Source organism: Thunnus albacares, chromosome 16, assembly GCF_914725855.1.
Source record: "Thunnus albacares chromosome 16, fThuAlb1.1, whole genome shotgun sequence".
Lineage (NCBI taxonomy): Eukaryota > Metazoa > Chordata > Actinopteri > Scombriformes > Scombridae > Thunnus > Thunnus albacares.
The window spans coordinates 4,489,154-4,504,216 of record NC_058121.1 but is presented as its reverse complement, the minus strand read 5'-3'; the positions used below and the strand labels follow the sequence as shown (position 1 = coordinate 4,504,216).

At 38.5% G+C, this 15,063-nt stretch overlaps 1 protein-coding gene across 3 annotated transcripts in view; it reads left to right on the top strand.

Annotated features, from left to right (window-relative positions):
* Window positions 1–15,063, top strand: part of cnih3 (cornichon family AMPA receptor auxiliary protein 3) — a 91,013-nt gene that overhangs the window by 32,082 nt on the left and 43,868 nt on the right. For all 3 annotated transcript variants that reach the window (XR_006398304.1, XM_044330039.1, XM_044330040.1), the window contains exon 3: window positions 6,276–6,323. Coding sequence is in view for 2 of the 3 variants with exons in the window: in XM_044330039.1 (XP_044185974.1) it covers window positions 6,276–6,323 (48 nt within the window). In the remaining variant the exon portion in view is untranslated. The remainder of the gene's footprint in view (window positions 1–6,275; window positions 6,324–15,063) is intronic.

Here is a 15,063-nt window from a genome sequence, read left to right as displayed (position 1 = left end):
AAAAATAGTAACCAAATATGTATGTTAACTTTGTTATGGATGCATATTTTAGGAAATGAGAAACACACACTCAGAATTTGAAGAACATTTTGGCATCTAAGTTCAAATATATCAAACAACAATTTTTTAGAACTAAACCAATACCTCTGCTTTAAAAGAACAGTTCAACACAAGATGGTTATCAGTGTAAAAAGGGTTTCTCCATCCATCCTCCACCAAGGTGCAGCTGAATCAGGTGTCTCTCAGATCAGAGACAGCAAACTTCAGAGGGGAAAGACTGGAACACACTGATTGAGTTTGCAGCCCTTATAGGGTTGTGCAGAGAGCCCAGTATTTGTATTTGTATCTATATTTGTTGAGGCAGCAAAATTATTTGTATTTGTATTCGAATAAAAGTGGAAAGAGGCTTAAAAATCCTTTTTTTGTTTTTATTATGCTTTTAATTTTAGAAAATTAAAGTGTCACAATAAGTGTTCATGAATAAACTCCCAGATCATAGACGACTGGACCTTCAAAGGCGATTCTTGCTTTGCACTTTTCATTTATTGCCCATTTTTTACAACCTTACTTTGTGGAAAGGAGAAGGTGAACAACAGGTTATGGAGAGTCCCTTGAGAGCTATCTGGCGAACACCCTCAACTCCAGGAATGACGTCCAAATTAGGAAATGTGCATCATGTAGCAGGTGGATGTGACTCCCCTCGTTGAGACCTGCTGATAGATGTAACAGCAGAGCAGAGGAGAGAGACTGAGATAGCGACGTAACCAACCTATGTGCTGCTATTTGACATGGGGCTTTTTTTTCTTCCCGAAAACAAATAATTTTTGTATATATATAAACATAGCACAAAAAGTAAGGAAATTTGTGTTTGGTAGATTATTTCTTTGTTGTAACAATGCTAAATAATCTTAAATTAATCTTATACCATTGGAAAGCCTGTTTATTTCCCTTTTAAATAGTGCCACATTTGTAAGGAACATGCATTTGTGGGATGAGTATGTGGGTTGCGCCCATGAAAAATTTGCCAAATCTTCTCTGCCAATGCCAAACAGCTTATTCTGCCATTTACTCTTGTTTGGTGTTTGGTGGATTGGATGATTGAAGTTTGAAGAAACAAGACATATTGGCAATTAAACAATTTATTCATTTAACAAACCGGAGCCCCCTCAGTGTGTGGAAGAACCATCCACAGCCACAACAGCCTGGCACTTCCTTCTCATGCTGGTCACCAGCCTGGTCACACACTGCTGTGGGATGGCATCCCATTCTTCAACCAGCATTTGTCACAAGTCAGCCAACGTGATTGTGTTGGTCACTCTGGCACGAACAGCACGCCCAAGCTGATCCCACAAATGTTCAATGGGGTTGAGGTCAGGACTGCTGGCAGGCCATTCCATCCTCTCCACTCCCAAATTCTGGAGGTAGTCTCTGATAAACCCCACTCTGTGAGGGCGAGTGTTGTCATCTTGGAGGACAGAGTTTGGTCCCAGACTGTGGAGATATGGGATTTCCACTGGTTGCAGAATCTCATCTCGATACCTCTCTGCATTGAGATTGCCTCCATTGATGACAAGCCTCGTTTTTCCAGTGAGGGAGATGCCGCCCCACACCACCACACTGCCTCCACCAAAAGATGTTACTCTATCGGTGCAGCAATCAGTATAGCGTTCTCCGCGTCTTCTCCACACTTTGACGCTATGATCCAACTGCCGTAGGCACAATCTGGACTCATCACTGAACATAATGTTCCACATGTTCAGGTTCCAGTGCACTTGTTACCAACACCAGCGCAAATGGGCCTGACGGTGAAAGGCAGTCATGGCAGGCCTCCTGGCAGCCCTATGCTGCCAATCAGGTGCCAATCAGGCTTCGAAGCACTTTTGTATTATTAAGGACCAAGTCAGATATTTCAGAGCTTTAAGAAAAATTGTGGTTTCCCAGTTGTAATTATAACTTGGATGTTGATGTGAACAATATTTAGCAAGTTGGGAAATTGTAATTATGATACTCTGATGCTGCATTAACTCTTTACTTAACACACAGACATTCAGGTTGGTGTTTATCTACTGTATTACTTTCACTCTCAGGAAGAGGGCAAATAAGTTATTTTTCAAAGTGTTGCACTATGATTATAAAAGAACTTAGTCATTTGAAATCAAAGTGTTAGAGAAAATGAGGTAAGATAAGCCTTCCCTGTTCCCCAGGGGAAGAATTTTGGGTGTTGCAGTAGCACAAAGACATAGAAGTAAAGATGAATAGGGAAGAAGTAATAATGATTTTTTAAAAATAACAAACAATATAAAAGCAATTCAAGTCAAAAGTATAAGGCACACAATATACATATACCCTGACCAGTGTTCCACCTTAAACTAATAGTGCTGTACAATACCGTCTCTAAGCAAAATGACATAGTTGTGTGATACACACATAAAGACATATGTGTGCATACTGATCAAGAAAGAATTGGGTGGTGCAGGAGGTGTGAAAGGCTGCAAAAAAGACATGGTGACTCATTCAAAGTGGAAGGTAATCTTTGATACTTCATACAACAACAAACACACAGTCAATCAAGACTTTGCAGCCCTGCAGGTCCCTTGTTTAACCTTTGATTTGTGCTTCTGAGCTGTGAGCTCAACTGCCTGTCCACAAACACAGAAACAGGACAGGTAGAAAGACCATCAAGAGTACCTGCATCAGTCATCACTGAGTGATGTAGCTGCAGTGAAGGCTTATGATCACATTTCCAATTACAGGCTGACATAATACTTAACAGCTATTATATCAATGTGCCCAAATGAGATCCTCTATATACAGTGTAGTAACAAAACATGACATCAGATGTTTCAGAATGAGATTTCAGTACTTAAGAGAATTTAAGAGTGAAAGTTAAGCCCTCAGGTGCATAGAAGTCATATTACTTTTTTACTGTACTAAGTTGGAAATACTGGATGCCCTGTTGTGTCTGTGTGTGTCTCTCTCTCTCTCTCTGTGTCTCACAGCTGTGTGTGTGTGTGTCTCACAGCTCTCACCCTGTAAGCTCCTGCTTCTGTGCTTCTGTTTCCAATTCATTCTCTCTCTCTCTCTCTCTCTCTCTCTCTCTCTCTCTCTCTCTCTCTCTCTCTCTCTCTCTCTCTCTTTCTCGCTCGCTCTCTCTCTCTCTCTCTGTCTTGCACACACACACACACACATACACACACACACATACACACAGACTGCTGCACGGCTGTTTGCACTGTAGTTCAGCAGAGGTAGATTCACTGGCACATTTTCACACAGATAAATCTAATTCACAGACGTCTTGTCTGCATTCAGCATTAAATATATGATATTAAAAAAATACACAGGTAAATTAAAAATCACAAAGGGCTTAAATGAAGGGATTATGTTGTTTAAAGATGCACATATTGACTGTCACTTACAGCATATGAAAAAGTAAATCACAATAAGCAGAGCCCATCACAAACATTCATAAACACTGTGTTCACAAGCAGCAAGCTCCATTTTTACTCCAATTATTTCAGCACATTTCCATATTGTTTAATCCTGTTTTCCTTGTGTGGTTACTAAATATCAGTTCAGCTTTAGACACGTTGGCTTTGATGTTTTTGTATGAGCCTAAATATTTTTTTATATACTTTATCAGCAGGGAGCCTCCGTTGTTGACGTCTGCAGCCAGCTTATGAGAAGCAGAGATAAAGTCAAAATGACTGTCCACAAGCACCAACAGTGTGACGCTGAGATCAGTATATGATTCATAAGCAGCCAGAGTTTTGGATCACCCCCCATGGAACAGCCAGCACTGCCAGTCACGTCCAGATTGCATCGCTATAGGAATTTGTTAATATTTGATGATGATGTGAAAAACTTTGCTGAAATGGTGGCTGTTAGAGTCAGCATTGTGGCCAGTGCTGATTTAAGCATTATCAGCTTAATATACAAGCTGAGAACCCTCAAATATTGAAACATAGTAACACAGAATAAATACAGTGACAGTGATAGTAACTTCTGGAGTAAAAAGTTACACTCCTGCTCTGTCTTAGTGAATTTCTTGCTGTCGCACTACACGATGTGGAGAAACTCCAAGTGAGATCTAGCAAACTTTCTTTGGGTTATTTGTCAAAGTAGTCCTTAGAGGTCTTCATGGGTCCAAAAGTTTGGAAAGAACAGAAGAATAGAGTGGGAAACCTACCCAAACCTGACATGTATACATTCATTTTCAAAAAAAAGAAAAAAGAAACCTGATGTAAAACTCTACCTGAATAATGTCTACCAGAACAGACTGAAACAGAGAGAGAACACCACCACTGACAGCAGTATGATACACCACCCGTTGACAAGAGTCATGGTTGAAAAGAATAGCAGCACATGATCATTTTTCCCGCACTTCACATTTCACATTCACCGCCTTGCATCTGAAACACATTTTTACCAATGCAGTGATTATGAGGCTCCTCATGATCAGGGCTGGTGTTAGACGTACTGAAGAAGAAACCCACCTGAGCTCACTTAGCATATAACCATGTCTTACTGTAACCGAGGAATATATTAGACAATTCTGACTTCAGAATTCACATCCAGTTCCAGTGTTTAGTGCCAAATAGTGAGTTGTTTCAATTTTAGGCTGCAGTTCTTGCATCCCATCATATCCCATCCCCTCTCATTTGCATTTTTAGAAATGCCAACCACAACATTAACATTAACTATACAGTAGTTGTAATGTAGTTTTGTATTTTGTATTATGTGTCCTGTGTGTTTTTTGCTTTGTACTGTTTGTTATTGTTCTCTTATATGTTATAATTGTTACTTGCTGAAGGGACTGCAGATCAAAATGATGTATAAGCTAACTCTGGTACAGTACATCACATGGTAACATTTATGCTTGACACTGTCTATGGTCCCAATAAATACATAAGACAAAAAACACTGAATGTGATCTGGAGAATCATCCAATCTGGCTTTATTATTCAGAGCACAGACATAAATTAAACATTTTCCAGGAGAAACCTCCATAACTGCCTCCTTAAAATAGTAATCAAATATGTATGTTAACCATCTTATGGATGCATATTTTAGGAAATGATAAACAGACACTCAGAGTCTGAACAGTGAATTGGCATCTAACTTCAAATGCACCAAACTGCAATTTTTAGAACACAACTAATACCTTTGCCTTAAAAGAATGGTTTTAGGAATACACTCATGCACTTTCTTTCTGAGAGTGAGATGAGAAGACTAATATCAGTTGCTAGTCTGTGTGTTAGGCACAGAACTGGATTCAGGAGGTGGTTATCTTAGCAGCACAGTAGAGGGAAACAGCTAGCCTGGCTCTGACAGAAGTTTAAAAATACCACCTGCCCCTCTAAAGCTCACTAGTACAGGTGATGTTCAACAATTAGCAGTTTTAGGAGAAGTTGCATGTTGGTTTTGGTACCAAACCTAGAAACTTCACAATGACGACAAGGAAGCTGCACTCAGTCACTGCGCCTGGTTGTTGCCTACTAAGGATGGTTCCAGCATCTAACTCACCTTAAAACCACAATTTTTGTAATTCTTTTCATTTACAGGTTAAACAAACAGGATTCACTCAGATATTAGACATAGTGACACACAGACCAAGACCCACTGCAATTCAGTGGTACCCTACCCAACCAGATTAGACTGGATATAATTTGGACCCAGCCTGAAATGGGTATCAGATGCAAGAAACTTCTGCTGGTAGCATCATTCATCAACAAAATAGAAAAGAGACCCACCTCAACTCCTTCATATTAGCACATGTTAGACAATTCTGACTTCACAGTTTAGTTTAGTTCCAACTTTTAGCGCCAATGTGGAAACAGTGTGTCATTTACAGGGAGGCAGAAAGTAAGGGTGTAGGTTTAATTTAAGAGGAATCAAAACAAAATAAACACACTAATGAAGAATTATGTGAGTATCTTTACATTTGAAAAGATATTTGTCTTTCGTTTCTATATATTGAGAGATGCTTGTGTAAAAGTGAGAAAATATTATAATCTGGGGAACTCCTCACCTAAAACTAACATATTAACAGACATATTTTAGTGTAATTTAGTTTACTTTAGCTCAGTGATAAAATACATCTCAAATGCTTTTGTATATCTAGCATCAGCATCTAATTTTCGCCTACTTTCCCTCGAAATACAAGCCATTTTTTAAATTTTGTTTCATCTTTCATCAGATGCCAACATACACAACATGAACAAAGTGTTCTGTGAATGCTAGAACTTACCTGTTCTCCGTCTGTCCCCTTACAGAGGGAGAGACTGCGGAACATCGAGAGGATCTGCAATCTGCTGAGGAAGGTAAGCAGTGAAGGACGAATCCCAGATTGAAGTCGTGAAGGAAGATGTACTCTAATGAGAAAGTACAGAAAATGAAGTGGAACTGGAATTCCATCTTACTTGCATCTGATATCTGATTCTTTTAAGTTTATTAAATATGTTTTTTGCTTTATCCATCTGTCGTACGTGCAAACTCAAAATGCATCTTTTAAATTCTCTGAATGTGGTGCATTGACAGCAGTTTCTTCACACTTTTCTCCTTATTAGTTAGAAATGCAAAGCTTCTTCTCGACAATATTGTATCAGATTTTTGAGTTATGTGAGTTTTTAGAGCTGCATAATGATATTCCTCAGGTCTGGTGCCAGTAGTCGAGCATTTGAATGAATTTTTGATTTGCACGGTGATGCTTCCTTTGTCTTCTTGCCTCATGTTGGACTGACATCAAAGGGGAGACAGAGATTGAGATGTGCTGTGCTCTGCAGAGCCATGCTGTGTCTGTGTGTGTGTGTGTGTGTGTGTGTGGTGTGTGTGCAGACAGTTTGCCTTGAGGACTCAGTATGAGGATGAGAAGAGGCCTCCTTCCAGCTTCAGTGTGACATCTGTTTCTCTCTCCACCTCTCTGAAACTCACACTGTGTCTGCATGTTTCATGCACGTGTGCTCGCAAGTGTGTGTGTGTGTGTGTGTGTGTGTGTGTGTGTGTGTATGAGTGTTTGTTTATGTGTGTCTGTTTATGCTGGAGGTTCATTGGTTGAACAGCTGATCTTGGTTATCAGTGTTGTCAACTCGACCCCCAGGCCCTCCACTGGCCCCCCAGGGGAAGGATATTCTCCCTACAGTACTTAACACAGAGACAAATACACACATGCATGAATACACGAACACACAAAGCGACATACAGTGCATACACACATCCAGATGCACTGTCCTTGCAGCTGTGACCTACTGTGCAGAGATCATTGGAGGTGGCTGCTGACATGATACTAGAGGTTTAAGCTTAATCCAAAGACCCCCTACAGAGATCAAAAATGACATCTACTCCTTCTCCCTTATTCATAAATCCAGAATCTCTGAATATATAAATATTTTTCATTTCAAAAGTTTGACAGTTGGACTCCTACTTCACTGAAAAGTCCATTCACAACGTTTGTGCACTGGAGGCTTCAAGTTTCCATATCACAGTTCTGTAAGTTGCATACTCTACCCCGATTGGTTTTCAAACTAGTTGTGATGTCACAAATCATGCTTGTATGTACACACCTTTACCTTCAGCAGGTGAATTTGAAATTTCACATACATATATTCATAGCAACACAATTTTGAGTGGAGGGGCACTTTAAGAATTAATGAATGCCATTCCAATCAATAATTGCTTCTATGAATATTTTTTCTTTTTCTTGCAGGGCATATATGAGTTAGGAAAGTAACATCATTTTATATGTTTTATATCTAAACCTCATGATAAATCTACAGCTGTCAGGAGTCCCTTTTAGTTGTCGGGGCTCAAGACAGTTGCCTACTTAGCCTAATGGTAAATTCCATACCTGCTGTGGTTTGCAACTGACTGCTACCTTCTTATTGATAAAAAATGCCCAGATGCAGACATTCAGCACTTTTTTGTCAGTGACTACTTTCAAATTTTGTAAGTCATGAAGAAGCCACAGTGAGTTGGCTAAATTCAACCGAGAAAAAATGTATAGATTAAATAAACTGTCTGTTTTTTGGCTAATCCGGTAAATTAAAGGTCCTTCATTGCATTGATGCAAAAATCTTATAAATCCTATTCATTGATTTTCAGTACTGCCTGAAAAGCCCTAACACAACCATAGATAATTACCTCAGAAAAAATGCTACAGCAAAATAGGCTAACAGTGTTTATCAGCATATATACAGTCAGTCATCACACTGTCCAACCCAATGCACGAGGTGATTGACGAACAGCATCGTCTAGCAGCTCAAAGCAAAGAGAAATGGCAAGAGAGGACATCCCTGCCAAGTGCCTCAAGTGACGATTTCCCTTTTTCATACATCTATTCAGACGCACACCATTTATGAACTATATTTTCTCTCTGTTGCATACTGTGCCTGTCAGTTTGGATGCCTGAGGTCCTGATGCAGGAGGATCTGCTGCATTGTGAAGGTTTTTTCCCTCCTTTCTCCAGAGCTCCTCTTCCCTCCACTAAACTATTCAGCTCGCTCCAACTGGCACAGACGCAGCACGGTGGTCCTGATTGATTTGGTTAAAAGCTTTGGCTGCTCTTTCTTTATGTTGGCATACCTATTTGATAGTTTTCACTGCACACACACATTGTTCTCAATGGAGTGTGTTGTGTTTCTGATGGGCTTTGGACGGCTGCAAACCCATGCAGATGACAATAGCTTGAGGGGATATACTGTGTTCTTTACTTTCAGCTGTGTGTGTGTGTGTGTGTGTGTGTGTGTGTGTGTGTGTGTGTGTGTGTGTTATTCATTAGATGTGCAGTCTTGTGGCTTGAAGCAATGAGCAGGCGCGTTGTCACAGCAACTGAGCAAACCTGAGTGTACTCATTAGTGCTCTTCCTTTATTTTTGGGCCTGTTTTGCCCCCTTTCCTCTCTCTCTCTCCCTCTCTTTCAACATCTCTTGCTCTCTCTCCTCCCCTTCTCTCCATCCCTCCCTCTCTCTACACATTCCTAAGTGTAGTAATGAGTGAGTAGCACAGCATGTATAGATTTTTTATTTCTGAGGTCTCAAGTGTATTTATTTTAATCGCTGCCGCGCTGTCTTCAAAACTCAACTTTGGTTGCCTTTCCCACGTGTCACCAGGTGATTATCTAATCGGGGACTTAAAAAAAATGTTTGCATCCCTGTGGAGAACAATCTTTCTGAGTTGTCAGAGAGAAGGAGCATCTCAGGCACTAAATCTTGTTTACAGTGTGAGATGCGCTTTCTGGTAGATGTTGCACCATCAAAACATGACACAGCTGTTGAGTAACTGTATACAATTTTTATGCAGCTTTATTTTCATTCAAATCACAATTCAACACATGCCTAGCTTGCAAAGAAGACTTTTATTTATTATTATTAGTTTATTTGCAAGGGACAAGTAAATAGAACATTGACAGTTACAGACGCAGTATCCGATGTACTGTACACACTGTTTACTGTGTAGCCAAAGCTTATTTCTAACACGAGTCCCTTGATGGGTACTGATAGTTCAAGCAATCATTAAAATTACATGTTACAGTTTAAAATCAGTGCATATAGTAATAAAACAAGAGCAACCATCCACAACAACACACAAATAAACATACAAACAGACAAATAAAATAAAAATTTAAAAAAAAACAGAACATTTATAGCATGAACTCAAGTACACAAATAATGACTAGTTGGTGTCATGATTACAGTTCTGGCCAACTTTTAACCAGGACTTGACTGTTGTAGAACACGTTTTAAAATCCTGAATCTGCTTTGAACCGGCAGGTGGGGAATACAGTTTCCTGCTGGTGTATTTTGGGTGTTATCGGCAGTATAGTGAAGTCTAGTTATGAATATGTTGATAATGGGTGGGGCTAGATGGTAGAGACATTTAAATGTAAATTTGAGGTTGGAGTAATTAATGAAATTTTCAAAACTGAGAAGATTATACTTCTTTAAAATATTGCAATGATGAAATCTCTTCTTGGCCAGAACCTTGATAGCTTGGTCATACAGGGATGTTAATGGTTTAATGGCAGAGGCTAATGCCTGAGGCCAAGAGTTTATTCAGTATGAAAGATGAGAAAAAAATCATTGCATGCATAAATGTTAGAGCTGTATGAAATGGTAAGCAGTGTCTGATTTGCCTAAAGGTTTGGAGATTGGCCCTAACATTTCTACCAAACTTTTTAATGTGTTTTTCAAACCTTAGCTGAGGGTCCGGGACCTTAACTGTACCTTCATCATTGCCATTTTTTGATGGTTTAGTTTTTAAGTTCATCATAAAATTCTTTGCAAACAATGGACTAATGGGTCAGTAAGCTTTGATGATATTTTATTCAACTGGTTCCAACTTACCTTTCAGGGAGAACTCTGATTGTTGTGGCTGACAGTGCTGAATCAAGCCCAATTACCATCAGTAATGGGGTCTATTCTGCCTTACAAAGGTAGACAGCAGTAGCTACAGAAACAGTGAAGAAAATGGTTTGAAAAGGGTTGAAGTTTGACAGTTATGGAAGTTGTGAAACTTTAACTATAAAAAAGTGAAAAATAATCTGATAAAATCAGATATTGCACTGTATGATTTGACTAGTTTAACTGGTGTTACTTGTTTCTCCATTATTTTTTCATTTAGCCACCACCCAAATTATGTAGTACAACAAATTTGGTTGCTAAGAACCATCAAAATGTATTTTTCAATTACAGGACACAGTTTGGAAAAAGTTGGTAAATGTGCTTTAGCTAAAACTAGCTGTGCTATGATTACTCTCTGACTAGCCTTGACTAGGTAGAGAGCAGTGCGGTTTTACGGTTTGTTCTTATTCTTATTGTTCATGTTTTATTAAAAAATTACACATTTCTATGGTACAAATTTTTTTTATATGGTACACTAGATGTCAGGTTTTAATTCAATTTCAACCAAACTTTGTAGAGAAATTGTTGGTCCTATTTACGTTTACATTATTCTTCCTACTCAAAACTATGAGTAGTATGTCTATTTTTATGCAGATGACACTATTTTATATGCCCCTGTTCCACTCCAACTCAGTTTGCTTTTCATATATACGTATATAGACTGTTACATATACTTATTATCATACATATTATAATAGTTATATATTGTTATACTTAGAGACTTTTTATGTTGTTTTAAATACAGGTAAGTCTACATACATGGTATTCTCTAAGTCCACCTGTGTCTCTGTCCTGTCATCAAAATTTTAAATGATTAGTCTACCTATATTACTATTGTCGACACATCTACAAGTTAGAAACTGGCCTGACAGCTTACTGTGATTCTAGATTCATATGTAACACTTAAGCACTCATAACGGTATTTTTATGATATTCATCTATAAAGCTGACCTGTGATACCTTCTGTATCCACTGTATTGTATATGTATTGTATGCACTCTGTATCTTTAAATGGAATGAACTGCAAACTACTCTCAGGCTTGATTCTTTCCTGTTTCTTTTTTCTTGATTGCTGGTAATCAGATTTCAAATACGTTGTTTCTGGTCTCCTTTTTGTGTGGCTTAAATAAGGTTTCAAAATCTTTGAAACCAAGTGCATTGTGGGAGACGCAATAGGGGACTGCCTGAATGCAACTTGAGTGAGACCTTTTGTAAAACTGGTTTACTTCCCTGCTCCCTTCTTTTTGACTCTCCCAGTTTCATCCACTTTCTCTCCCTCTATTCCTACCCCTCCTGTGCTCTCATTGGGTTTTTTTTATTTTTCTGCTCTTTCTTTGCCTTTGTGCCTCTCACTCCCCCCTCCTTCTCACTCTCTCTCTGTGTCTTTCTTTCTCTCTTCACATTGGAAAGAGATGAGAGAGGAGTCAGAGATTGAGTGGTGCTGTGCTGAGCTGCTTTCACATGTCTGTGTGTTAGAGGTGCACATATTTGTGTCTACTGTTGTGGCATAGTTGTCTTAGTGTAATCGTGTGTGTGTGCGTGCGCAGTGGTGATTGTGCAGATCCATGTGAGTAAACAGTAGAGAGGGTCTTTAATTTTTCCATGTATTATCTGTATTGACTGATGGATTCCATGGTTTCCATGGTAATGCCTAACCATTGACTGCAGTAAATGCCAGTTATATTGTGTGCATACAATACTTGCTAACTCATTAGCATTGTTACCATTGTGTTTACAGTGGTGCACATTACAGATAGTCTTGAGGTGAACAAACACAATAACACAACAATCTGTTATTACACCAAAGAAAACCAAACTAACTGTCTCATATCAGTCTAACGGAACAGATACACATTGGTTTTTATACATACAATGTACATTTCAATACTTCCAATTACATGAAACAACTTTCTCTTCATTCACACTTTATGTCCTGCAACCCAAAGTTTCTTTTTAAGCTTCATGTTCCTCCAAAGTATTCATGTAACTCAACTGAATGTGTATTGAGCTGTGAACTGTGACTGAGTGCATCCAGAGTAAACAGTGGACACCCTGTTGACAAGACACCCTGTCTAAACAAGCTGTGTGGTGACAGCAACACGTTAGCAGAGCAGCAGTTTCCATCCTCCATCTGTGCCTACACAGGACAGGATGCGTTCAGGTACAGTACTGCTGTGTAGATACCAATACAGGCTCCGTGTAAAGCCTAACGCACAAAACAGAAGAAAATACACTTGAACTTGAGAAGCCAGTTAGTATCACGGTTATGCAAGTAAAGTGCGAGCTGTTATGGGGCCTGTGTCAAGAGTGTATTCAAATTGAAGTGTCTGACTGTTCTGTAAGACACACATGCGACGGACAACAACACAGCTGAAAAGCCTCCTGTGTAGAGAGGCTGTAACCCACTATTCACACATACAGACTCAGACAATTGAAATGCAACAGGATGCCACTTATGGGGGCAATCTGAATCTTTTGTCAGCTCTAATATTTTAGGAGTGTTTTCTATGTTTTGCTTTGAATGTGAATCACAGTAGCAGATCCTGACTGCTGCATGTTCGACATTCAGACACTGTAGGAACTATAATTCTCTCCCTCATGCATATAATGCACATGAGTGCAAGACAAGTACATCCATGGAATTTCTTGCCCAGTATTTATCTGTCAACACACTCACTAGACTGTGAAATGGTTGTTGGTTGAATGAATCTGCTCCTCACAAATGCACGAGTTGATTTAATGTATCAGTGAAACGTCTTCAGTGCCCCTAGTGATAGTATCTAACAAGCTACATGTTCCTATTAGCATCTTCTGGTTTTAATACCAAGGGCGGCTGACCATCAGAATCAATCAGTCATTAGACTAACAGAGGAGTGATGGCACTTTTCACTGCAGTGCGCTGGAGGGCTGAAGCTAAGTCCGCTGGGATCCTGTCTGTCTGAACAAAGCCCTTCAGGCTGCTCAGCTGCATATGAGTGCTGGAACTTTTGTGCTGGAATAATTAATGAGGAAAACTGAGCTGTTTGAAGTACGACTGAATTGATCGCATTTGAATATGCACTTGTTTGGATAAAGACATGAATGGTTTAATTAAAATAGAATTGATCTGATAATGATCTGATAGCAGGGCCACAATATGATAAAAGAAGGCTTTATTTGATAAACATCTGCATTGCTCATTTTAACATTGCTTTTTATCATTCTTGACTCAATGGACATCACTTGAGGCAAATCATCAGATTTCACACAGCTCTCTCTGGAGACACAAATAGCTTTATACAACTTTTTCACTTATGCAGTTGAACTCCTCAACACCTGGAAGCACACTTTGATGTATAAAATCGGTCCCTTTAATGGATAGGTCTGGTGGCATTCTCTACTTTGTCAGCAAATTCCATGAAAATACCTAAATCAGCAATGAATTCATGAGGGTCCACAACTTGTCTGTGTATCCAAAGCCTTATATATCATATTCCTCTGTTCCATTGAGCTCCATTGTTGTTCAAAAACTATTAAAAACACAGCAATGATTGGGTGATGTGTGTGATTTCACCGGTTGACATGTTCCTTCATTACCATTGACCATTGATCACTGAGAATAGTCGCTAACAAATGCTCTGTGAACTCCTGCTTGAGGAATGCTGGCTAAAAACTACAGTACCCAGCTTTTTGTAGGACATTACTATAGCTGTTTTTAATGAAACTATATCATTTGTGTTTATTCCTTCATGAGATTTATTGACAATAGGAAAAATGTAGATTGACAATATCCTTATTCTTCAATGACTAATTTGCAGTAAAATATTTTGTACAATGTACAATCATGTATTGACAAAACAAATATAGCTGTATATTGTATATGTGCATGTCTATCATGCTTTTTTGTTATCACAGAGGTAACAGATGGTGGTTGCAGATGCTGAAAAAATTTTACTTAGCTTAAAAACATTGCTATCATTGTCAGTGATATGCACAATCATCTTCAGCATCAGTTTAGTCTCACGTTATTGTCAGCCAAGCTATATAATAGTATAGTGTAGTACTGTATAATATCTTGAAATGATATAATATAAATCTTGAACTACAGTAACTCTTTGTATCAATTAAGCAATAATCTATTTGTCTATATAGTATGTTATTGTTGTTGTAGTTGGAACTCTCAGTTTCTTGAATAAAACAGGAAATACGCAATTTGTAACTCATCATTGTAGCTGGGCAAGTTTTTTTTTTAATGCATACAGATAATTGTAAGTAAGTAAAGTGTAACTGTACTTACTGAAGTGTAAGTAAGTAAAAGTCATGTTTTAGCATCATCAGTGATCATTTAAAGTTGTACAGATTAAATATAATCAGCCTTTCAGCAGCTCAACCTTATTGATAGTAATGAGGATAAATGAATGTGACTAAACTTGATTGATCAAACATTTTTCAGATTTGCTTAAATGAATTCAATTAACTTTGAGTAAAAATAGCCAATAATCTTTGCCGTCTTAACCTTTTTTCATGACAATGAAAAATTATTTCATATATTGTTTATCAAAAGTAGGTTTAGCTTTAAAATGACTGAATGTATGCATATAAAACTCAGAGATAAACAAGTGTGTGTGCATTAGTTTAAAAAAGGAAAATGATGCAGCTGCTAGACAATAAATAAATCCAACAACAAC